The sequence below is a fragment of the Opisthocomus hoazin genome, chromosome 1, assembly GCF_030867145.1.
Source record: "Opisthocomus hoazin isolate bOpiHoa1 chromosome 1, bOpiHoa1.hap1, whole genome shotgun sequence".
NCBI lineage: Eukaryota > Metazoa > Chordata > Aves > Opisthocomiformes > Opisthocomidae > Opisthocomus > Opisthocomus hoazin.
This window is the reverse complement of record NC_134414.1, coordinates 38,167,181-38,191,446: the sequence shown is the minus strand read 5'-3', so window position 1 is coordinate 38,191,446 and position 24,266 is coordinate 38,167,181. Positions and strand designations below refer to the sequence as shown.

Sequence of the window (24,266 nt, the reverse complement as noted above, 5' to 3'; positions counted from 1 at the left end):
GTGAAGTCGGTGCCTTACCAGCTGCAGCGCAGTGGCCGTGTGCAGGGTCCCGGTTCCGCCCGCCGGTGAGCACGGTGTTCCGTTTGCTCCGTTTGACCACGAGATGCAGAGCTGCAGGAGAAGGCTGTTCCTGCCAGATCAACCCGCTCTGCTCCGCTCTCCCACCACCGGTTGTGCCATCCCCTTCCAAGGAGCCGCTTCCCCTTTCCTCCCCAGGCTTTGTTACCACAGAAAGACTGGAGTGAAGAACTTAGAATAAAATACAGCTTCAAATAATATTACGTGAGTTAGGAGAAAACATCCTTCAAATAATGCTTTCTCAATGCTTTCTCAATGAGGAGCAGCAAATATATCTCGTTTTAGTAGAACAAAGTGCTCCAGGCAAGGACCTCCTGTGGAAGGAGGTACCAAGATCTCTGTCACAACTGAGCACAGCAGTACTTTGCTGTCATCTGCAGGTATGAGCGATTGCAGGATAAGCTTAATAAGACAAAGCGATGCACTGGCCCAGGCTGGGAGAAGGGATTTAGCTGCTGAATTGCAATTCCTACATCAGGGATATCCAACATTTAGTAGTGGAGGGGAGCTGCCTTCCACTTTCCCCTTTCTCATCACTCTGCACAAAACCATGAACTACAAAGAAGGGCTACAGGAAATTAATTGCAAATATCCCCAGGGTCCTGCGGTCAAAACATGACCATCTTTCTCCCATAACGCAAGTGAGGCTCATTTTTCAAAAGCGTTTCAACAGTTTTTCACAGTAAAGAACTTCACAGACATTAACTAAAAGCCTAGAAGTAGAACCTGATTATTTAAAATGCATGCTTCGTAAGGAGTTTGTAAGATTGTTCAAGCTATAGCATTCGTAAAATAAATTGGTTTGCATCACGAAAGTGAGCATGGCAATTGGATAAGGGCGTTCACTGGATCCTCTCCTGTTACAGCTGATCACGCTGGTTATTGCCGGTCTGCCAGCACCGCGTAGGCGTAAGCTGAGTTGCGTACCTTCCTGGGGGTCTTTTTTTCCTGAACTGCTTACTGCAAGAAGTCAAAGTTCAAGTGTGCAAATGACTCTCAGATTGCATGGTAGTAAGCTTCCTCATTGAATTACAGAGCTATATATTATAGAAAAAAACAAACCCAAGTAGCAAAACCCAAAAGCTTTCGTAATTAAAGTGTTGGAAGCAAGTCAAAAATTTTCAGACAAAGCTTGCAGATAAGACTGTGCAAACATACAAAAGAATTGAAAAATAATTCCAGAACTGAGAAACTGAGTGTAGTCGTCCTGCTTTCTTCCTGGTACAAATTCTGTCTTTCTTAATAAGCAGAATAAAGTTAAAACTGTTGGTTGTTGCATATACAGTAGTAAAAACTACATCATTTAGAAGAACTCAGTATTGAAATAATTTTTTTTCTTAACTGCCATTTTCTCAGTCCTGTATCACGCATGACTACAAAATAAATGTGCAGATACAAATCAACCACAAGGCGTAATTTAAATCATAACAATGACTTGATCCTTCACATGCACGAGGTTGTGCAGAGCAGCGTCACAGCGTAACCTGGGAAGAGCGGGATAAAAGGAGAACCCCGCGATGAAGCAGAGCCCGTGGGGGGTTTTGTGTGACGTCCTTACACGTGTGCGTATTCCTGAATCGCTGCGCGTGACCACAGCCTGCCTACGCGCATGTGCCCCTCAGCTTAGCTGGAAACATGAACACCAGTCCTATCAGAGCCGAGCGTGCTCTGTAGGTATCTGGATCGCCCTCGGAGACAGGCACGCGTTCCCAAAGGCATCAAGGCAGAAACTGAATTCCAGAGGTACCCGGCTTTGCTGCAAGACATCCACACTGCGAACTCGTTCTCTCTGCCAAGAAGCAGGGAGCTGCCTGTTACCACTGCTAAACTGCTCCCGGAACCTCGCTGACTTAATGTGAAACTACAGCACGTACTTTTACACTCCGCGGCAGCATCTGGTCCAGACCCACCCTAAGCTAACCCGAGAATGGCTGGAAGAAAGCTGACAGGCTTCTCTCTTAAGATTCTGGCGCCTTGCCCGACATCACTCCCTCCGCTTTTATATATTCACTCTAAAAATCAAAGCATCGTAACAGAGTTATTTTTAAGGGACTACATTTAGGAAGCTCACCCAACCAATGGATAGAAATATGTATTCTTCATGAGGCCAGATGCTAGACTGTATTAGGGGAGCTTAGATTTGTTTACCTGGAGAGGAACATCTCCCAACCCCAAACCAAAATGTGCACTACGTGGTATATCTTCTGCTCCACCACCATGATTCCATATCTTTCGAGCTGCAATACGGTCAAGAGAAGGACCGGCCTAAAGCCACGCCGCCAAGACAGAAGGTATGCGGACACTGTGCTTCAAGCTTGTTCTTTTCTGCTAGGGCTGCTGCAACAAATTCAACCCATTTGCACCAAAACATAAAAAAGCGTCGGATCACACGCTGAAAAACAGAGGCATAGATTTTAATCAGTCTGTCATCCAACAACTGCACCTGTTTCATTTTGCTACTGAACGCAAGATTTCTGCTTTAACTCCAGGTCTTCAGCAGCCTCCTCCTTCTAAAGCCTGCAAGTTTTCTAGATACTCGGTGACAGCCTCTATCTCTGCAAACTCCAGTAGCCTGTTGATCAGCTTGTCCAGTGCTTCTCTCCCACCTAGGATTTCCTATGAAAAGAAAAGTAACGACAGACAAAAGCGTTACTGATTGTCCATCAGTATTATTTGGAAACGCTGACGACTCAGGCAAGGAGCTCCTAGAACGCGCTTTGCCTGGAGCCTTATCTGGGCGCACCCACTCACTCGCTCGTCTGTGGGGCTGCGTGAAAGCAACGCGGCGCGGCGCACAGCAGCGGCCTTCTGCTCACCGCCCGTGAAAAGCACATTGATTCCGGCAGCAACAAAAGGAGCTACTGGTGCCTCCCGCCACGCTTCCACGTAACCCCTGCGTTTACATGAAAACCCCTGAGCAAGAACAATCCAGGGTTCAAGGACCTAAATCAAATTCTGTTGCTCATGCCAAGAACCAGTTTGTTTTGCAAGGCAAGCTTCACTAATTTCTGTTAGGCGGTTTATGGTTTCAGTTTCACTCCAGAAAAGTAACAAGTTCCCAACACTGAGTAACTGAAAAGCTTGACTAACAAAAGGCATTTTTATGTCATGGAAGTTCTTCCCACTCTCCTCCACGATGGTGTTTGTGTACCTATTCCCCACTTCATTAAATATGAACCATTCCATATTCAGCACGCCCTGCGTTCTCTGCAGTCACCCAGGACATCTGTGGGCACAGTTTGAAAAGTGTCGCTTCTTACACAACAGTATTTACACTAAACTGGACACCCCAGCCAAAATAGTGAAGGGTCACCCTAAATTTTGTCCTAAAACTCAAAACATTTTCTGTAAATTTAATACAAAAATCCATTTCCCTGTAAAACAACCCAATAAATAAATAAGATTCAAGCCACATGTAGAGATTCACTCAAATAAAATATCAGGCAATCTTAAAATGAAAGCATTCAGATTCAGTTTCTTTTAACTGTGGCTTGCGAGGCAAACATAAAGAAAAATTTTCTGTTTCTTCACTCCAGCATTACAGGAAGATGGAAAGACTCAGCTTAACTAAAAAACCCAAGTCTTTCTTGTCAGGTTTTTGTTTTGGCTGTACTAAGCCTCAAGAACCTCCAACTTCACTTGCCCAGTTTGGCCAAGGGACTCATGGAGTTCACGAACAAGGACTACACTCTTTATTATTTTCTACTCCCATAGAAGGAGAAAAACACACAAAGAAGTAGGCCAGTGAGTTATACCCTGTGCCAGTCAGCTTTAACACGACCCTACAACAAGCCAGAAAAGAAAGTTGAACTTTCTAAATCTACGACATCCTGTCAGAGCTGTCTGATTTCCTCACATATAATTAAATTGTTTTCACCAAGTTAATCTTTAGTTCTTACGGTACACATCAGTATCCAACTTCAAAAACTCTCATAAGCAACCGTTACCTTGATATTGCGTGCATCGTAAGAGATCCTGTGGTCAGTGACTCTGTCCTGGGTGAAGTTGTAAGTACGAATTCTCTCTGACTGGGCTCTTGTTCCCAACTGTGGTGAAGCAGCAAAAATTCTGCTATGTTATGTTTTTTTAAAAAAAAAAAAATCAAATACTACTCTAAAACAGAATAAACTGTAACGGATCAACGTGTTGCACCTACAAACGTAGTGGTCACTGGGTTAGCATATGGGTTTTTTTAAATATTGCGGCATTACTAAACTATATTATTTGCGATTCTGTGTCACAGATGAAGTTTAACATCCTCCGGTACACTTCTGTTCCAGCTCTGTAGCTGGAAGAATTACGTAACTCTTAAAAGTCATGGAAGGCAAAAAGACGATATGTCTATACGTGTCCTTAGTTCAGAAACGTAAAAATGTTTTTCTTTCTTGGGGCGTTGTAGCTCCCACAAAAAAATAATGAGAGTAGGCACCATTAATAACAGAAGCAGCACAGTCCACGTGTGGCAAAGCAGTTCCGCTAATGTTTGGCTGCCAGAAATCAGCACTGAAAGCTGAGTAAATTGAGAATACGAAGAGTAGTCCTCTAGTGGTAAAACGCAAGAGTGCAAGCAATTCTAAATTTTAAAACAGAACTCCAAATGTACCACTGTTGTGTGGTAAAACTCTTCTATTAAAATAGAGAATTAAATGCTAAAAACTCCTTAGAGAAATGGGTGTCTGCTTCCATGGGCTTTTCTGAAAATTTCATCTGCACCCACATGAATGTTTCAAAACAAGGAATTCATTGAATATATTCTGAAACATCAGGAAAGGTAATTTAGTTTTGCCTGGTGTTTGGCGGTATTCACATAAACGTACAAAATGGGAAAATACTCAAAGAATGGGAGAGGAATGATTGCTCATTTCAAGAGAAAAGCACACTTTGCAGCATAAGTTGAGGTAACTCTTTTATGGAAGCTGTTTCTTCCCTAAGTTTACCTAAACAATATCGAATAAATCGCCACCTAACTGCGAAGTGGCAGGATTGTTTATATACTTGTTTCTTTCAAAAGCTCTGTATCATCTTACAAATACTCTGGTTTAGAAACAGGCTAAAATACAACTTTGAGAACTTCTGATCCTAGTTTTCACGGAAAATAACTTTTTACTGATGCTCTATTTGTGTAACTCTGGCCCTAACAGGGGGATTTAATACAACATGTTGAGTGCTGCCTTTTGGATAATTCCAGCTAGTCGTTTGACTCTTTTCTTTCCAGCTACAACTAATGTCTCTTTTTCATTGCCTGAGAAGTACACACTAGCATTGAACCAGGATAAGAAACCTACTTATCATTTTAAACGACAGGATTCTCCTTTGTAAGGACATCTGGTGAGACACGCGCACTCACTTGCTCTGTCACTTTCACTCAAAAAAATCAGAAACAAATCTACAACACAGCACCCTCTCCAAATTTCAGCAACCGCACGTTCTCACCTGCAGTTTTCTGGCACTCTGCTCCCGACTTAGCTGTTTCTCAATGATCTGCTGGTACAGCTTAGCTCTCAGTGTCTGGAGAGCTATTTCCTTGTTAATCTGCTGTGATCGCTCCTGCTGGCACTCAACTGCTAGTCCTTGACAGAGAGATTCAGGAGATCTCAGATCAGAAGCCCATCGTAACAAAGAACAAACAAGCTGCATTAATTCTAACACATTGGGCAAACGAAATCTTCTAGAGTGCTGCTTTGGTAGGGTCACTCAGCTGAAGGGTAAAAAAGTCATTTCAACACACTGGCCAGAACCATTAGTATGTTTTTAAACTCTTCACAGCTGCACCAGGGGCCTTGTTCAGTGCTACAGGAAAGTCATGGATATTTTAAAATTTCATGAAGTAAGCGAGTTTCTGGCACTGCCTCCAGAAAGCGGGTTCACTCCAGCTAGCTCCAACATGTTAAAAATGTCATTTGCGCTGTCTACAGAAGCATGTTTAAAACAGTGTAACACAAGTTTTTAAACTCTTACTCTAGATAAGCTCTTGGAGACTGGAAAATTCATTATTCTAGCAGAGAAGGGTGTCTAAACAATACCAGAGAGTCTTGAACTTCACTACGAATAATGAAACAAAGGAAAATAAACGTCTTTAAAAGACATTTGGTATTTATTTTTACTTCTCATTTGACTTCTGAAATAAAAAGACATGTAGGAAACAGCTGTTTTCAGGTCACTACTGGAATTTCCTGGGCCTACAGACATTCTGCATCTGGACAGATCGAAGCCCACTGAATTTCAACAAAAACAAATCCTGAGAAAGACAGAGTGGTCCAGTACATACACTACCTTCCCATCAACACACATATCCCTTTTTATTCAACATACAATAGCATTATCTAGTACTGAATGAAAATCTTCCGAGTCTCCTTTTTTCTCAGTAAGTACACACGTTCCAGTTAGGCAACACGCACCCTCAGTCGCCAGTGGCCGTTATTCCTGAAGGTACAGAGCACATAGCACAAATTATCCACATCTTCCATCCCTGTCACCCTCCATTTGTTCCTTCATCCTTCAAAGACAGCGTATTCATTAAACAGTCCCCCTGAAGATAAAACTGGCGTAACAGCAACACGCTGACCCTCGTGACGCTGGTACATCACCCTTTTCTCACACGTTGCCTTGCCAGAAGAGGGGCAGAACAAGAAGGGGCTACCTCCTTTTTTTCGTCTAAGGCCCAACCCTGCAAACTCACCCTAAGAGACAACTTGCAGGATCAGAAGCTTTCTCTTCAGGATATAGATTTAGAGTGATCAGAAGTACGAAATACAGCTGGGCTTACCTGTGGGAAGGTGTACAACTCTCACAGCACTATCAGTTTTGTTAACGTGTTGCCCTCCTGCTCCTTTGGCCCTGAATGTATCTATACGCAAATCTTTGGGATCCACTTTAACATCAACCTAGAATCAAAGAAAATAACTGCTTTCTGCTCATTCTAAACATATTTTGAATGTCCATTCTACTCTGTGTAAAAAAAAAAAAAAACACTTCACAAAAAATTGCTCCTTTACAGCTCTTCCTGAGTAACAGCTATAATTATTACACTTCAAAAAAATGCAGTGTCAAATATCACTGCAAAGCAAGTGATGCTTTAAATATTTATTTTTTCAAACTCTCACTCCAGGTCCTTCACGAAACAAGGCACGTGTGCGTGTGAAATAAAACAAATCAATAACTTTTTGTAAAACCACTAGTTTTGGCAGGGAGACTAAGAAATAAGCAAATAATCAAAACCTAGTTCTAAACAGCAGTGCAAGAATCTTGCTCATGAGTCAGGCCTGAACGATTCTTGCATCAGTGCTTAAAAACATCTAACCGAGGAAAAACTGGGTGTATCCAGATTCAAGTAAGGAATGCAGCACTGGAAATACAAGTCCATGATGACCTGGACCACAGTTTGAGCTCAGTGGATGGGAAAGGAACATTCAGATCTGATCAATGCTGCAAGCAGAGCATTACAAGGAAGCAGAACTTGCAGGGGAAGCCTACAGGATCTGTTTTTGTTTATTTTGTGTGTAAATTGCTGGTTTGAGTGAGAACTGTTGGTATCAGGGAGATCTCAGAAAGACTACCAACACACTCGTTCATTCAAATTCAAAGCAGACTGTCCTTGATTTAACAGAGAAGGACACCAATAATTTAAATGAAACAAAAAAAAAGAAAATGATCTGCAGAATCACATTACTATGCAACACTGAGTATTTCCTTGGCTATATTCCCTGTCTTAATACATGATGTAATTTAAAATTAGCGTACTCATAGCAGTCAGCCTTGTGAGTGCTGGGGCTGGAATACTCACTGAAACGATCACTGACTTACACGCCATTTCAGGCAATAGCAAATATCTGCAAAGTTGCTTCTGATGACCAGTGTAAAACATGTAAGGTACAGAGCCAAGGACCATTGCCTTCCAGAGCCAGAGAACTTGTGCTGCACTTGCTGGGACTTGCACTTGGGTTATCAGTAAAATCTCAAAACAGTAACAGTAACATGGTTTTAAATAACTCCTACTCCAATGCCAAAATGGGTGTGCAAGGAAACACCGCCTTACCACCCCGATTAACAGTTCATTTACCTCCTCCGGCTGAGGGAGGACAATAACTGACATTGTCCCAGTGTGAATGCGCTGCATTCTTGATGACAGGCCCATCTCAGGGATTCGCTGGACTCGATGAGTCCCTCCTTCATACTTCAGATGCCTGTAGACATCATCTCCCGAAATACGAGCAGCGGCGTGATGCAACCCACCTAGAGAGACAAATAACGTGTGACAAATATAGCACAAACCCACCACTTCTGATTTCATTGTCTTGGTGGAACGTCTGAAGATCTATTGTACCTATCTCAGCCGGCGCATAGTTCACAATGTCAAAGGTCCAACGTTTATAGTCTGCATAGTTCTGGTACATCTCAAACATTTCTTTAGTGAACTGTTGGCAGATGTCTCCTAAAAATACAAAGGCGCTACAAAATAAATAGCAGTTCACAAAATGGCAGCCACTGTTAGATTTAGTTGCAGCTCTAACCACAGTCACTAGACAGATTAACACTCTTTAATAAGAAAGTATTACTTTATACCATTAAAGTATAAAAAGGCATTAAGAATAACCCGTAAGAGGTTTAATAAAGGTGAATGGAGGTTTGAAGTAATCTTTACTGTGCAGACTTTGCTGACCTCCAGTTGTTCTGCCAGCTGTCACTTCTAATATGACATGACTTCTATCATATTTTTCCTTCGGCACTAGAAGCTGGAAAAGCTGAAAAGGGAAAAAAAAAAAAAAAAGTCATCATCTCCTTCATAACTCTCTATCTCCTCTTAATCAAATTTACAGCCAGCCTTCACAATTGCCACAGCCTGAGCACACACAGCCACTGATTTCTTTTGGCAAACTAGTAAGTAGGACTAAAAACTGTCCAACAGCCACTGCAACTCAGTGCAGTCAGTGTGGAAATGGGATACGCTGGTGCATCCACAGGAAAGCGAGCTGAAAATTTGACTCTGCAAAGTCAGGTGCGAGGCCACCCACTCCAGCCCCAACTTCCTATGAACACAAAGTTATCAACTATAACCCAGCCAATCTTCACATTAATCTTCTTTTTCAGAAAGTCTCATTTCGTATTATTTCAATCTGAACGTAGAAATGAGCCCAAACATAGAGCTCTCCACTGAATCATTTCAGCTTCTCTGTTTATAATTAATTTCCTCACTCATGGGGTGCTGTCAGCTGAAGAGAAAATGAAAGACTACAAGTTCCAATCAAAGATCTTTCAAGAATGCACGCTCCGCTGCCACAAACAGTTACCAGGATGTTATGTCAGGTCTCAATAGCACGGACTCATCATTTTTTTAATCCCCTTCACCATCTGCAGACAGACAAGCAAGCAAGCAAAAATGACTAAAATAATAAGCTTTTGAGACACAACTGTCAGTAAGAAGCTCACTAATAATTAATGTTGCCACTTCTTTTCAAAGAGAATACAGAAGCTGGACTTCTGTTTTATTAAACACAAGTGTCAGAGTCTATTGGTAAGATCACAAAGGAACATTTTTCTGACATCTTTATTTATAAAGCTGTATAATTTTACCTCCGACTCACCTGTCTGCACAATGTGTTGATTTTTTTATTCAGGGTTTCCTTCTCTTCTAAGGCAAGCTCTAGAAGTTGTTTCTCATTTCTGCTGTCTAGCTCTAAATTCCAACAACAGGAATAGATGTTAGCCAATCTCACCTGGCTTAGAGCAAATTGTAATACAAAGACATGCACTGCAGTCCATAAAAGTCTGCAGCTGCATTTTGCCAGTACGAAATATCAAATAAAAGCAGCCCTGGGCAGGATGCATAATGCTAACTAAATGATCATATTTTTCAGGGGTACTGGAAGGAGTAGCGAGTACCTTACCTCTCAGTTTCCAGCTTAAGGCTCAAAGTCTGCACCAAACAGATGCCAGTCCCACCTGACAGCTACTCACTCCCAGTTATACTCATGGTTGTATCACACAGATTGACAGTCTAGGAGCAAATCCACAAATGGATTTGACAGAATACATCAAAAACATGCCTAGCGACAAAAAGTGCCTCAGTTTCCCCTACTACAATTGTTCATGCAACGAAATTTTTTGTTCCTATACTTGCCCAGAAACACCCATATGTTCAACAGTTTGTAGCCAAGTCACTAAGGTGAGCATGACAAACATAGGTATGATGACAATAATGAGGTTTCTGACCCTCTCTCTCCTGCTACTCGAGAGATCAGCGAGATGTGGGAGTTACAGATGCAAGTCATCAGAATGTGGAAGACCTCACTTCGACCCTTTGCTTTGCTTAAGGAGATTCCCTTCCCCTCTCTTCAGCATGAGAGACCGCAATCTGGAGTACCATGTCCAGTTTTGAGATCCCCAGTACAAGAAAGGCATGGAAGTACTGGAGTGAGTCTATTTGAGAACCACCAAGATGGTCAAGGGCCGGAGCAAAGAACGTATGAGAAGAGGCTGAGAAAACTGTGTTTGTTCAGCCTTAAACAGGCAGAGGGGAGGTTTTATTGTTGTGTACAGCTACCTAATAGACATCGAAAAGATGAGGACAATCTCTGTATATCATGATAAAAGGAGACATAAGCTGGAATATGGGAAATTCTGATTAGACATTAGGAAAACTATTTTCACCCTAAGGGTGGTCAGACACTGCAACAGGGGCTCAGAGGGGTTGTAGGATCTCTGACCTTGGATATATTCCGAACTCAGCCGGACAAGGCCTGGCAACCTGCTCTAACTGGTCCTGCTTTGAGTAGGACATCAGACCAAATGACCTTCACAGGTCGCTTTCAAACGAAATTATTTGACGATTCTGTGATTATATTGCCCCTTCGCACATTTTAGAGCTTACTACCAAACTAGGAAACATTCTCAGGCAAAACTAGCAGAAGCCCCAAACCTTTTCTGCTGTGGAGGCTCCAGTTCACAACAATTACAGATGCTGATCAGTTAGTATTAGATTATACGCTAAGTAGAAACTTGGAAGACAGTTGGAGTCAAGCAGAAAACCTGCCACTGCGAAAACAGGGAGCACCCTCTCCTTTTCATCTTTCTTCCTACTGTTCTAGCAGCTGAGGATTGGCTCTATCACTCATCTCATTAGAAAGTAAAACCAATTCAGCTCACAGAAAGAAAAGAACAGGTCTGGTTAAATAAAGGCACATGTTTTACCATGCCAAGTTGAACTAGATTTAATTTACAACTGGACAATTACCAGCGCAAATGGGAGAGTGGGGGAAGACAGCTTGGAACAGCTGGGAGTGAAAGCGAGGGAAGAAAGCAAGAAAGAGGGAGGAGAAAGTCTTACGCCTTCTGGCCAGCATGGAAACCATAGGTTTGCCTCAGATACAGCATAAAACCAGACACCCAATAGCTGAATGCATCTCCTCGCCTTGCATGACCTCTGGATTCTGCAGTAGGAATCAGGGATCTCAAAGGCAGACGCAAGGACCAGGCTCTGAGTGTCTGGGTATCTGGAGCCTGGTTCCCGTTCACAGCAGCTAACATACACACACATTTACTGGTGAACTCAGCAGCGAGTCTTAAGAACTAAACAGCCTGGGATCCTGAACCAGCTTTGTATACTGGGCAAGGACAGCAGCAGCTCTCATGCATCACAGTTTTTAATTTATGCGCTTGTTTTTTTTTTCTTCCTTAAATAGAGGATGTCAGATCAACACTTGAACCTGGCATCCCGTGTACATAAGGCAGGAACTGTGTAAGCTTCCCTACCAGTATGTCACAACCCCAATCCAAAGCTGGTACTGAATCAAAGGCCTCCAGCCGGTCCAAAAGGCATCATTATCGATTCATTACATAAACAGTACCAAATTAAATCCTGTCAGTGAAGATGAAAGAATGGTCTCATGGTAACCAATGATCTTAAGGTTCAAAGGATTGGCATCCCATCCCTACCTTCCTGCAAACCCGACCTTTAAGAATTCACTTCATCTACCCTGTGACTCACATCACAGTGGCAAACTGGGAAATAACATTTTTCTCGTCCAAGGAGTGTTGCAAATATAAAATCCTATAGCGATTGTGAGGAATTCAGGTACTACACAGAAGAGGGTCAGTTAGGCAGCTAAACAGAAAACAAAGAGCAGTCGAAGGGAACATTCATGTTTCAACTTGACCACACAATAAACAGTATAAACAGAATAATTTGGCTCCGTTTAATTAACTTACTGGCTGTCATTTTCTTTCATTCTTTTCTTGTCCCTTCTTTCAACTAGAACTCACTCCATTCACCCACAGCATAATTTACAGAATTAGAAAAATTCTTCATTATCCTTACTTGATCCAAAAATAGCCTTTTTAAGTTGAAGTATGAATTGTCCAGTGTTTTCTTAATACTTTCTAATTCTTCCAAGAACATTTATTTTTCAGCATAAATTTTTGTCCCTCCTCACCTTCATTCCTTTTCCTCTTTCTCCAGTGAAAAGAGCTTGAGGGGGTTGAGGATTAAAACATTTTCAATAATCACCATTTTTTCCGAAAGCACAAACATCTACTTATTGCTAAAACTAAAGAATACAAATGTTTTCTATCTTTCTAAACAAATTACATTTTTACCAACTTTATTTCAATATGGCTTTTACTGTTTTGTCAACACTCTTCGGTTCTCCCTCTGAAAAGCATCATGAACTTTCATCCCCCTCCATTTACACCCCTGGCTACCCATTTCTCCTGTCCTTTGCTTTTCCCTTCCTTCACTTCTTTAATGTAAACCCCATTGTGTGCACCTCCTCACACTTCTAACAATGTTTTTTTCTCAGAATGTTGCACTGTTACTTATCTGGTAAATTCTTTTACTCCCTGTGTACTTTCTTATTCCCGAATGGTATCAAAAACAGCGACGATTTTTAATTCTTTTTTGTCCCAGCTTCTGCTGTAGTAAAGCATTGAAAAGAAACAGCTTCTTAGACAACCATCAATTTTCATTTCTTGAAATATTTTCAAAGAAATACTAGCTTTTGCCATTTCAATTGGAAGCTGGCAGTTCAGGGCCTAATGAAAGTTCATGCCATTTGTTTGATTTGTATCAATGAACTGGCTAGACTGAATCTCATTTTAAATAACATGGGTGAAGTCTGCATCTATCAAATGCATTGGGTGCGCTAAATTTTTTTCCTTCCGTTCACACTGCTCTCGGTTCTATCAAAAAACAACCTTAAAAGAAACATTCCCAAACTATTTCTGCTAGACGGATAGCCCTGAGATTCCAGATGCTCCCTATTCTCCCAAGTTGGCTGTATTAAGACCTCAAACTGAAGCGAGGTGAGATAAAAAATGGAAGGATGTGGCTGGATGCAGAAAGCCCCAGCAGCACACAAGCTCCCAGGAGCAGACAGGATCAGAGAGCATTCCAGGGCTGGCTTAACTTACTTAAAAGCTCTTCTCAAAGGCTGGGCAATGAAGTTTATCATAAGCAAAGCTACTGTGTTGAAATAAGTAAGCAGATGTGTCCTCCTTACCTCTGCACATGGTTTCTAGTTCCTGAACTTCTCTTTCAGCCTCTTTGATTTCTTGAAATGCAGCTGCAATGGGGGACAGATGGGCACATCTCCTCCTCAGGGTTTTTTGCTCAAAGTCATTTACGGAGTCAGCATTTAACACATCAATAGCCTGCTGGTATTCCTTGCTTAGAGTCTCCAGATACTTCTGCACAGCCTCATGCTTCCACAATGCTAGAGAATCCTGATGTTTTTTCCTATGCTGACCATTAAAAGATAGAGTGAATCTACCTGTGTCTAACAAAGATTCTGGCCTCCAGAACCCGCAGTTGTGCAGTCCCACCGCATAACCTATCTTCTTTGCAACAGGAGGGAGAAGACAGCTGTGAAGCTGACCATGACAGTAGCAATTGGCAAGCAGGCTCCTGAAAAGACAGACACTTCGGAAAGGTTTCATTTTGCTTCCTGTTTTCCACCACCTGAAATTAAAAATAGACAGTACATGGACCAGTGTTATTATCTAGAAAAAGAAAGCATTCCATTAACAACAACAACCAAAAAAAAACCAAAAACAAACATAAGAACTGTATCAAGCCCAAATCCTGTTCTTGATTACATCAACACAAATGCAATTGTCATGGACAAATCTGCTCCTGTTTTAGTCATGGTTTAAACCAGCAGCTCTTCTCAGCACCATTGTACTGACTGAGGGGTAGAAAGGGTCTCTTTCCTCGCCTCCTCAAACAGTTTATTTATGCTGTGGAAAAGCTACTGCAGATGCGGCTTTACAGACAACAGCTTCATTTTGCCTATGTCTCATTGGAAAAACCCAACCATTTCATGCCTTACTGGCCAAAGAAAAATGTTGCTGAAAGAAGACAAATCTATACTAGAGGTACAGAATTCTATACAAAGAATGTATGAAATGTCCAGAATTACATGCAAAATTATACCCACTACCATAACAAGATATAACTGTGGCAGGAGGACATTAGCAACATTGAGCTGACCTTGCAACAGGTTAGTCAATGGGACTACAATAAATTTGCAAGAAATTACTCACCCATATACGTGCTACGCAAGACACGGGAGCAGTGCTTTATGCCCCCTGTGTACTCCTTCCCATTATATACTTACATATAAGTGCTATAAACATTTCCTACCCAAAAAGTGAGTAAGCAGCTGGTACTCTGAAATACAGCCCCTTTATTTTTCTGAGACCCTTGGCCTACAGTTTTGTAGGACACAGGCTCCCCTTAGCATCACTGTTGCTCTAGAGAAGATCTTCTCCTCTTTGTTTTATATTATCAGCACTGCAAATTATGCTATGAATTCTTTCTGTGCTCTAGAAATTTATATTGGAGTGCAAGGGTCTACCAAGAGCACTAAATTGAAACCATTCACATTCTAGGACTACTCACACAGAAAAGGTTTAACAAACAAAGAAGCACTCCTTAATATCTCTGCCAGTGCCACAATCCCATCTGTCTACCGATTTTTGCAAATAAGTGGGTTCAGAGAAAACGAGCGCGTGAAACTTTTGCAACAGGATTTCCTTGAAACAGGGAGTCGCTCACTTCAAGGTTTTTATTCATCAGACACAAGACCTTGTGTGCATTTTCAGGCATTTTGTTAACAAATTACTGTGACATTCTAACTCCCCAAATCACACATGATCCTAACCTATTTACATTCATCCATCCATCCACAGTGAGGGACAGGCAATACGCAGTAAAACCAGAAGCACTGCATCTTGCTTGCCTGACTGGCTGTTTTACTACCTACAGGAACTGGAAGAGTTAGAAAAGGAAGGAAGGGCCTTTATTCTACTGCTGCAGCTTCCTCAGATTTCCTGCCAGCAGGTGCTATTGAACCCACAGCGGCAACTTCAGGACTGCTCTAATTTACAGAAAGCCAACGATAGCCCTCATGGATTGCTCTAGTGACTGAAACCAGCTGTAGCAGAGGGAGCCTCCCTCTGAGGATGACGGAGCACTGGAACAGGCTGCCCAGGGAGGCTGTGGAGTCTGCTTCTCTGGAGATATTCAAGACCCGCCTGGACAAGATCCTGTGCAGCCTGCTGTAGGTGACCCTGCTTTGGCAGGGGGGTTGGACTAGATGACCCACAGAGGTCCCTTCCAACCCCTACTATTCTGTGATTCTGTGATCATGTTCCCTTCACCAGGAACACAGCAAAAGGCACAAATCTGGCTCATCATCTACAACCCTGGACTTTGCTGCGACAGGCCAAGCATTGACTCAATTCCAAAAGACCTAATTCTGCTGATGACAGTAGAATTGCTCCAGATCAGCAAGACCCACTGCTGTTTGGTCAAGTGCGAACCATCATCAACTCATTTTTAAAATATTATCTTTTATTTTAATTAATTAATTAAATATCTTAATTACAACCATTGAACTCATTTTTTATGGTGTGGTTAAGAAGTGATGTACTCGGATAATAACAGATTTGTAGTATCGTTCCACCTGAGCTCTCAGAAACAAAATTTTTGGTTTTAAATAACTAAAAAAGTAATGGCATGACACCGACCTTTAAGGAAGTCAGAAATATTCAAATAACTTTGCTCTGTTAAATAAAAAAGGTATCTCCTTTTCAGAGACATGTTGCGGCGTGACATTTGTGCAGAAATAAACACACATAAAACTTTTAGAGAGCTATGAGCAGTAGACGACTTATTAACTGCTTTCCTAACCGGATTTTTTACATGATGGAATTACCCCATGCACATCACAAATCAAAACCAGCAAGCAAAAGTGACAACTGTGTCTTATTAAAACCATGAAATAACAAGTCTTAAAAGCCGATTTCCAGTCAAGAAACAGTTACCTCTACTGTGACCACTTCAAGAGGTTTTAAAAATAGTTTCTAACAATCAAATGGGCTCTGAACTCCACGCAGCTGAACTCGGGCACGCAAGAGCCCGCAGGCACAGGGAAGGAGCGCACTGTAACACAACAGCTCACGGCCGTGCTGCCGCGGCCGCCTTCAACGCAGCGCAGCATCCCAGCACAGCCACCTCGAGCAAAGCCCCCCAAAGCCGCGCACGAAGCCCCCTTGCAGTGCTCTCCTGCGGGCGGCGGCACAGGAAGGCTCCCCAGTCCTGGCACAGCGGCTCCCGGCCTGCCTCGGCGCAGCCCCAAGGCGAGGTTTGTTTCGGCTTCACTCCGAGGAGCACAAGGCCCGAAACAGCAAATAGGGGACGTGACCTTAAAAATAGGTCTTCATTTTCAGTATCATCTTCCCAGAGCCGTGCAGTGACACAGCTGAGCTCAGCTGCGCCTCGGGAGGAATGGCGAGAGCAACAGCAAACGGGAATACTCGCTTCTGGTTCCAGCTTCTGAGCTGTCACGTTACACACGTTTCTCTGGGTACTTCCCCAAAACGTGTGCTGAAAATGCACGTTTCAAATCTGGTTATTCAAAGATCAATTTCAGAGAAGTTTGTGTAAAACGAACTGCTTTATGTCAAAGCTCACTATGCAATTGTATTTAAAATGAATTATTACTATACTCCTAAAGACAAACATCAGTTAAAAAATATTAATAAACATAACCATTTAGATTATCATTAAGCGAATAAGAAGCAGCTTCCAAATATGGCATGGTTTAAAACATAGTACGTATATGTGCATTTAAATAGATAATATTAAACAGATTATACAACTACATCCCTAATCACATATGCATTTTAAAAAGACTTCAGTAACATTGTGTTTTTTATAGCTATAATCACCCAAAGAGCCAATTTACTTTTTCCTATGTATGCTACAGGAAGGAAATGCATTCAGACCTAAGCTGCAAATTTTTGCTGCTTGAGACTGTTTTCTGTTTCTCTTAGGTGCACCACTTGCACTGAAAAGTCATTCTTTCTTCTGAAGTTTGTTTTGGTAACTTTCCTAACCTATTTTATATTTGGGCAAGTCCAGCTATGCTGTAAATGCTTCAAAACCCACTGTGTTGGGAGTTTCTTTCTTCCCAGCTACTGTCATTCAACAGGATTAAAAAAGATAAAAATTTGGCACTTGGCACATACAGCATCGGCGGGGTTTGGTGAGGTAGATATTCTGAGACCGATTGATCCGGGCGGATTTGGATCAAACCTCATCAGCTCACGAATGACAACTACCGGCTCGTTCAGATCTGAGGACGGATCCTGGCTCTGCTCCATCCCCTGGGACAGGCGGCGAGGCAGACAGATCAAAAGGCTCTTCCAGGGAACATGACCCATCACGGAGCTGACCCCACCTGCAAAGGGGCCACAGCAAACAGCACCCTGAAACCTCCAAGGCGCTTCCCCAGGCCTGAGCCTGCTGTGCTGTGCCATGAGAGACGCCTGGATGCCGTCCGCACCACGCCTCACTCTGCTTCCACTATGGCTTAGACCTCAGCGAAAGGAAACAGTAAAATTATCCTTGCATGGGGACTCTAAATATGCAATCTGATACTTAAAAGTCTTGGGAGGGTAATCTATGGCAGGATAACCGAGAAGCGAGCAAGAACATGAACTCTCTAAGCAGACCACGCGCTCAAAAACTGATTTTAAAAGTGGAAGTTAGGCCAAGGAAAATCAAATCGGCTTCTACTCCAGCCAGTAACAGTCCTCACATTAAATCCTCTGATTAAACATGATCATGATTCAGTTTTTATTACACCTTGCGGGCAAATTCTGAAGTTACAAGTGTGAACACAGAGATTGTAACAAACTCTCAGACCAGGCAGGGACCACATGGCCAAGACAAGGGCTGGACTCTGCACAGTCCGCAGGATCACCAGGTATGCCCGTCAACCACAAGACCTACTCCCTCATCTCATATTCCAAACACATAAGATACACTCTTTCCCTATATTTACTGTACACTTTTAGAATGCAATATGGGAACTGAGTATGAAGGAGGGGAAATCCCGTTGCCATCTGTGCTTGCACACCCCTTATGGTTTGCTTTGACACCTTAAAACCTGGGTGGCCGAAGCAGCTGCCTACGGAGCCGGTGAGGACACACTGGGTGCAGAAGGGAAGAGTGACAGCAGAAATGCAGGCAGGCCAGACACCGCGGTCCTGTACTTTAAAATCTGGCACTACTAAGCTGCCAATTGCTTTAGAAACTGGAGGCAAGGAAATGGCTCATCAGACAAAACCGGTTCCAGGCCTTACACTGTGCTTGGCTTGAGGCAGGTCCGTGCCCACGCGGAGTCCCTTTGTCGCTCAGGGGGCCCTAACCGGGTTCAGCGATCTGCAGGCATCGTGCCGTGACTTCTCCAGCCACCAACTGAGTCGACAAGTCATAGAGTAAAGTGAGAGACACGGCAAAATCACAAGCTTCTTATAATGTATGTATCACTTTAATATTGCTCCCCCCTTTCAACCCAAATAGCTTGTCAACAGGCTTCTGAATTCTTTGTGTCTGAAGGAAATGCTGGTGACAGAATCATACGCGTCTTGAATACGGTCCTGTTTATTAACAAAGCCTGTAGAAAGAGCTTTGTTTCGCCCAGCACAGTGGGATTAAATGACAAGAAGTTTTCTTTGCTGCGCTCCCAAACCTCACTTCCAACTAGAGCTCTGCCTCTCTCAAAAGCTCGTTTCTTTGTTTATTCTCTCCCAGCTAGTCTACAAACGTTTCTTTTATTGCCTCCTTGCTTTCCTTTTCTTGCTGCTTTTAACACGGATTTTTAATACAGACAGGTCTAAATGCAAATCGAACCCCTGCCTCTTACTTGCAATTTGCCCATTTTCAGACAGCGTTCCTTCCCGTATTGGGACTAGCAGGAAACAGAGGCCTTTTGCTGTCAAGAAGAGCCTTATTGCCTCAGACCAAAGGTCCACCTAGCACAATATTTGCCTGACCATCTCAGAGACGATCACCCAACCCGCCCGGAGGCATAACATGCCTTTTACTAAGACAGAAAACTAGAGTTCATAAAGTCAAGGCTTCAGCTAGTTATAAAAAGTGCTGAATACACGCTGTGGTACAAACAGGCTCTGAAGACGATGCAGCGGGGCAAAGTCAAGTCGGCCATCCTTGTCCACAGTACTCCTGCTTTGAAAAAATCAGATACCGAACACAGCAGTACTACACCATAAAGCAGAAAGAACAGTGAATTGGGTACAGCCTGTTGAAAATACGCAGACTACTATCAGCGATCCAAGTGACTAACACCATTAGCATGCTGGAACAAAAAAATGAGAAATAAACACAATAAAGATACTCCTTCTATAAATAAACTTACTACGGACCACACATCATAACAGATTAACAAAACAAAAGCAAAACCAACCACCATCCACAAAAACAGTGGGCATAAACTGATGCTCAGCTAAGAAGAACTAGGAAAGCATACTCCGTACTTCTTTAATATTCTCCTTGCCTTTGCTTATTTTCATCTCAGGAGGCTTCCTAAGCCTACCACTTTTTTTTTTTAATCTAATTGCTAGTCCCCAAGTTATGCCGTCATCCAGGTTACTCTTTTCCAAGAAATTGTTCAATCTTTTGGTCCCTCCTCTAGCCTGAAAGCAGAGCAGCTATCACGTCCATCAGCTTCAGCAAGGCTTGCGACAAGCCTAAGCCATGCTGCTTGGGATCCGCAGTCACAGTCACATAGTCACCTACTTCAGGTGCGACCAAATAAAACACAGCAAGTACACAGCTCTTCTAAGCAGCTCTTGGTATATACTATTTCCCACACACTTGCTTTACTGTGGGTATCTATCACGTTCATCATCTGGGATGATAGGTGGATAACTGTATTATTACAAAATTAATATCCTTTTAAAACATACCAAAATATAATTAATATTTTGAAGAGTAATTACATAAACAGAGATTCTAATTGAAGGTGGCCAATTTTTTCCCCTGTAAGATGGTATATGGAATTGGCTGTTACTTTGACAGTTTAACCAGTTTTCCTTCTGAGGAAATGCCCCAGGCCATGCAGTTTTAGTGTTTATGTTTTTTTTGGTTTTCTTTTTTCAATTTTTGCAAATATTCATTTAGGAGTGATTTCTGGGATTGAGAAAAAAAAAAAAAAGAAAATCCAAAAGACCCAAAAACTCCTTTGGCGAAGGAGCCAAGGCCACGAACCAACGCTTACTGTTCTACGCACACATGACGGCGCTGGGAAGTTTTACATCACCAACTGCTGAAAAAAGCATTGATGCAAGAAGCGACATCCCAGCTTGCTCAAAGTCCGACTGTGAAGTTCGCTGTTCTTGCCCTAAAACACCAGCCAGGGCACAGCAAGCACGCAGCCTCCGACGGCTCTGCAGCCGAGGGAGACTCCGCTCTCCCCCAGCAATGCCACCCAGGCAGCCTGGCCCTCCAAAACCCCGCTCAAGCCAGCTCCTGGGATGGTGGCCACCGACACGAAGGTGACTAGGGGCAGACAAGCAGGGCGGCGAGCATGCAAGAGACACCTTCTGCCCTCCTGGAGAGGCCAAACACCGCAAAAAACCCTCCGCACCCCGTTCCCCCAGCTCTCGCCTTGCAAACGGCCATGACCTAGGCCTCGGGGGAGTCACTAATTTTCACACCCTCAGCGGGTGGGAGCCCCCTTCCTTCCTCCCTCCCCTCGGGGTGTTGCCGAGGGCTCTCCTCAGGGCCGCTCCCCTCAGGGCTGCTCCCCTCAGAGCCGCCCGCCCCGCGCCCCACGGCAGGTAGCTCCCCTCAGGGCCGCCGAGAGGGGAGAGCTCCGACCGACGAACGGCGAAGCCTCCCCTCAGTCCGGGCGGGTCGAGGAGACGGGCGGGCACGGCGGAAGATCCCCTCACGCCCCGTCCCGCCACGGAGCCCAGGGGGGAGAGGAGAGAACAGTAGAGAGCGGGGGGGAGGCCGGCGGCGCGCCTGCGCGGAGGGGACCCCGGCTGCCATTTTGCAGCGTCAGCCGGGCGGCGAGGCCTCCCCGGCAGCTGCGCAGCGGCGGAGCGGAGCCGGCGGGGCGGGCGGCGCAGGCCAATGAGTTGAAGAGTCGCCGCCGCCAGCGCTCGGGCCGGAGCCGCGCCGCCGCCGCCACCCCGCCGAGTTCGGGGGTTCCCTTCCCTTCTTCCCCCCCACCCCTTCTCCATTCCCTCGTACCGACAGCCGCCCGGCCGCCTCTCCCGGGCCGCCCCCGCCAGCCTGCCTCCCGCCGTGCCTGCCCCGGGGCCGCCCGCACCATGCCGTCCGTGCCGCTGCCGCCCAAGGAGAGCAACCTCTTCAAGCGGATCCTGGTGAGCCGCCGGCCCCGCTCCCCTCTCTCTCCTTCCCTTCGCTTCCCTTCTCGCACGCCGGCCTTGCCGGGCGCCCGCCGATCCGCGGCGCCGGTGACTTCGCCCGCTGCCGGGGTTGGCTCCGAGGCGGGGGGGGGGAAGGATGCGGCGGCCGCGTTCGCCCCCGGGAGGGAGCCGGGGCTGCCGCCGCCCCGTCCCGCTTCGCCCCCGCTTCCTCCCTTTGTCTGGGGCCCGCCGAGCAGGCCGGGCGAGCACCCCTCGCCGGTGTGGGGGGCCGGGCGGGGCGGGAAGGCGGGAGGGAGCCAGCCCACCAGCCGCTCCCCCGGGCACCGCCGCTCTCGTTCCTCCCCGCCCGCGCCGGTGACTCCGGGGCAGCTCCGGCTGCGGGGCCGGGCAGCTCGCCGCCGCGCCGTCCCGCCGGTCCCTCCCGCCGCCAGCGGGCGGAGGCGGGCCGGGCCCGGCGCCTCGGGGGGGGCCGTAGGCTGGGGGACCGGGGCTGGGGGTCGGCGGGCCGCTCGCCGCGGTCGCCTCCTGCCCGTGAGAGCGGGAGGGTGGAAGGAGACCTCGGAGCGCGGGGCGAGCGTGGCCGGGGGTTCGGTCTCCGTAGGGGCTTCTCGGTAAGAACGCGGCTTTCGGCGTAGGGGCTCGGTTAGAGCTGCTTCGCTGAGACATCGGAGGTGTCGCTGGAGAAGCCCGGTGGGTTAGAATGTCCCCGGTCCGTACGTCCTCTGGAAGACTCGTCCCAACTTCTGCGTGTGGGCTGCTTGGGATAAATTGTTGTCTGGGGCTGCTTCAGCTCTCTGAGACCGAGTAGCGCAAAGGACACTTTGTGTTTGTGAGGTAACTTCAGTGAAAGAGCTCGCTTCAAGCCGCCGCTCGGTCACTGCGTGTTTTATAATGCTAACTCGTCGTAGAAAGAAAAAACAAGTCGTCGTCATCGTGCGTACCCACCGAACGAACGAAAAACCAGAACCCCACAACAAAACACCAGACTCCCCTTCTCATGGAGTTCCAGCCCAAGCGAAGCTGCGGCGCTTGGTGCCAGCTTGCCCGTCCACCAACGGAGGAGGTCTGGGTGGCACGGCGGTGGTCTGGTGGCAGGCACTGGTTTCTGCCGTCACTGGAACTACCCTACCAAATTCCCATGCGACTTTGTGGTCGGGAGGTGAGCGTGTTGGCTTCAGGAAGCTGAGCTCGGAACAGCCGGCGTGTGTGAGCTGGTGGAATCTGTGTGTAGCTAGTTCGTTGGAGCAGGTGCTTCAGAGCTGTTCCCTTTTACCTGCTGTGGGTAGTATGGAGGTTTTGTGAAAGACTTAATGGTTCTTAATGGTGATCTGTTGCTTACTGCATGCTTATGGTATGCATCTTAGTAAGTCATGCTAGCACTTCTCTTTCTCTCTGCTAAAAATAAATGACTAATATTAGAACAGTTAAGTGATTATTCTTACTAGTAGCAAACAAGTTCATGGTAGCAGTCACTTCTGAAGTTTTTTCAACTGAAATACAGAAGAGCTTTTCTGGAGATCATATTTTAGACAACCTATTTTTTTTTTATTAAGCAGTGGACAAAATGTAAGTACTTAGGCAAGGAAAAGAGATGCGCGTAAAACTTCAGTAGTGCTGATACAGAAGTGTACTTGCTTCCTGAAGCCTTCAGAAGGTTTAGCTGGTGCTGTGTAGTGGCTAGCCAGAGTTCCTAAAGTGTCACTCACAAACTTTTACTTGTTGGCTTGTCACTTCATATATTGATACTTTGTGAAACTTAATTTATTACTTTTTCTAGCTAGCTTTGACTTATTCATGGCGCTCTCTTTCTGGAATACTAATGTCTAAATGGTACAGTTTGAACCCTTTGGTTGGTTGACACGTTTCAGAGTATTTTAGTGTAGTAACACAGCTTGTAGTCCTAAAGGCTCTTCTCTCACTGAAGCAGCTTTTGCCAAATTTGGCACTGCCAGAATACTTGGGGTTACTAGGGCTTTTATGGGCATTTTAAAAATGGGGGATGGGGGGAAATTATGTGGGAGGCTGTATTATAAGACCTTACAAGCATGTAGTGATTTAATCACTTGGGACAGATGTGAGGAAACTGCGCTCATATATTAAGACTAAGTATTTTTACAAACACTCTGAGGAGAATTAGCAGTTATGAAATGGGAAACTCATTTGGAGATCATGAGATTCGCTTAGGAGTCAGTGACTTGGTGTGTGTAGGTAACGTGTGAGACCGGTTATCAACAGTCTGGACAAGATGCCCACATGCCAGCTAGCCAAGCTCAGAGAGCTGCTCAAATCTGTGTGGCCTCGTGGAGTTCAGTGTAAGCTGTGAAGTCTGCCCAAGAAGCTGAGTAAATAGTCTTTAAGCCACATCAATTTGTGTGCCTGCATGCTTGGCTGTACTTGAACAAGCTGATTTAAAACTAGCTGTGATGTGAAGAGGGAGCTAATAGCCATTGCAGCATAGCTAATAGTTCCAGTTCCTCAGTACTACT

General features: G+C 44.9%; 2 protein-coding genes across 7 annotated transcripts in view; one reads left to right on the top strand and one right to left on the bottom strand.

The window, feature by feature from the left end:
* Positions 1-2,478: 2,478 nt before the first annotated feature.
* MTRF1 (mitochondrial translation release factor 1) lies at positions 2,479-21,835 on the bottom strand. 5 transcript variants are annotated; one of them, XM_075422611.1, is made up of 10 exons: positions 21,757-21,835; positions 13,572-14,029; positions 9,660-9,751; positions 8,738-8,819; positions 8,402-8,509; positions 8,138-8,310; positions 6,845-6,962; positions 5,512-5,648; positions 4,026-4,124; positions 2,479-2,694 (listed from the first exon to the last, which is right to left on the bottom strand). In XM_075422611.1, the coding sequence occupies exons 2-10, from the start codon at positions 14,005-14,007 to the stop codon at positions 2,572-2,574; spliced, it is 1,368 nt and encodes a 455-aa protein (XP_075278726.1). In that variant the 5' UTR covers positions 14,008-14,029; positions 21,757-21,835; the 3' UTR covers positions 2,479-2,571. The 5 variants fall into 5 exon arrangements, with proteins under 5 accessions (XP_075278726.1, XP_075278705.1, XP_075278716.1 ...); XM_075422590.1 differs by having other exon boundaries at positions 21,720-21,807; XM_075422601.1 differs by lacking the exon at positions 21,757-21,835 and adding an exon at positions 21,641-21,723.
* Positions 21,468-24,266, top strand: part of NAA16 (N-alpha-acetyltransferase 16, NatA auxiliary subunit) — a 74,166-nt gene continuing 71,367 nt past the window's right edge. Inside the window, exon 1 of one of the 2 annotated variants that reach the window (XM_075422506.1) lies at positions 21,468-21,774. In XM_075422506.1, coding sequence (XP_075278621.1) covers positions 21,721-21,774 — 54 coding nt within the window. In that variant the 5' untranslated portion in view covers positions 21,468-21,720. Of the gene's footprint in view, positions 21,775-22,401; positions 22,940-24,266 lie in introns of those variants that run through there. The other variant, XM_075422499.1, reaches the window with a different exon arrangement.

What these genes read in the sequence shown, in the direction of transcription:
- MTRF1 (XM_075422611.1), bottom strand. Translation starts at nt 14,007, where the DNA reads ATGAAACCTTTCCGAAGTGTCTGTCTTTTCAGGAGCCTGCTTGCCAAT. An exon ending in TCCTCCCTCAGCCGGAGGAG is followed by an intron (nt 6,963 to 8,137) that starts GTAAATGAACTG and finishes CTTTGATTCTAG; the next exon opens with GTTGATGTTAAAGTGGATCC. An exon ending in AGAGTGCCAGAAAACTGCAG is followed by an intron (nt 4,125 to 5,511) that starts GTGAGAACGTGC and finishes GCTTCACCACAG; the next exon opens with TTGGGAACAAGAGCCCAGTC.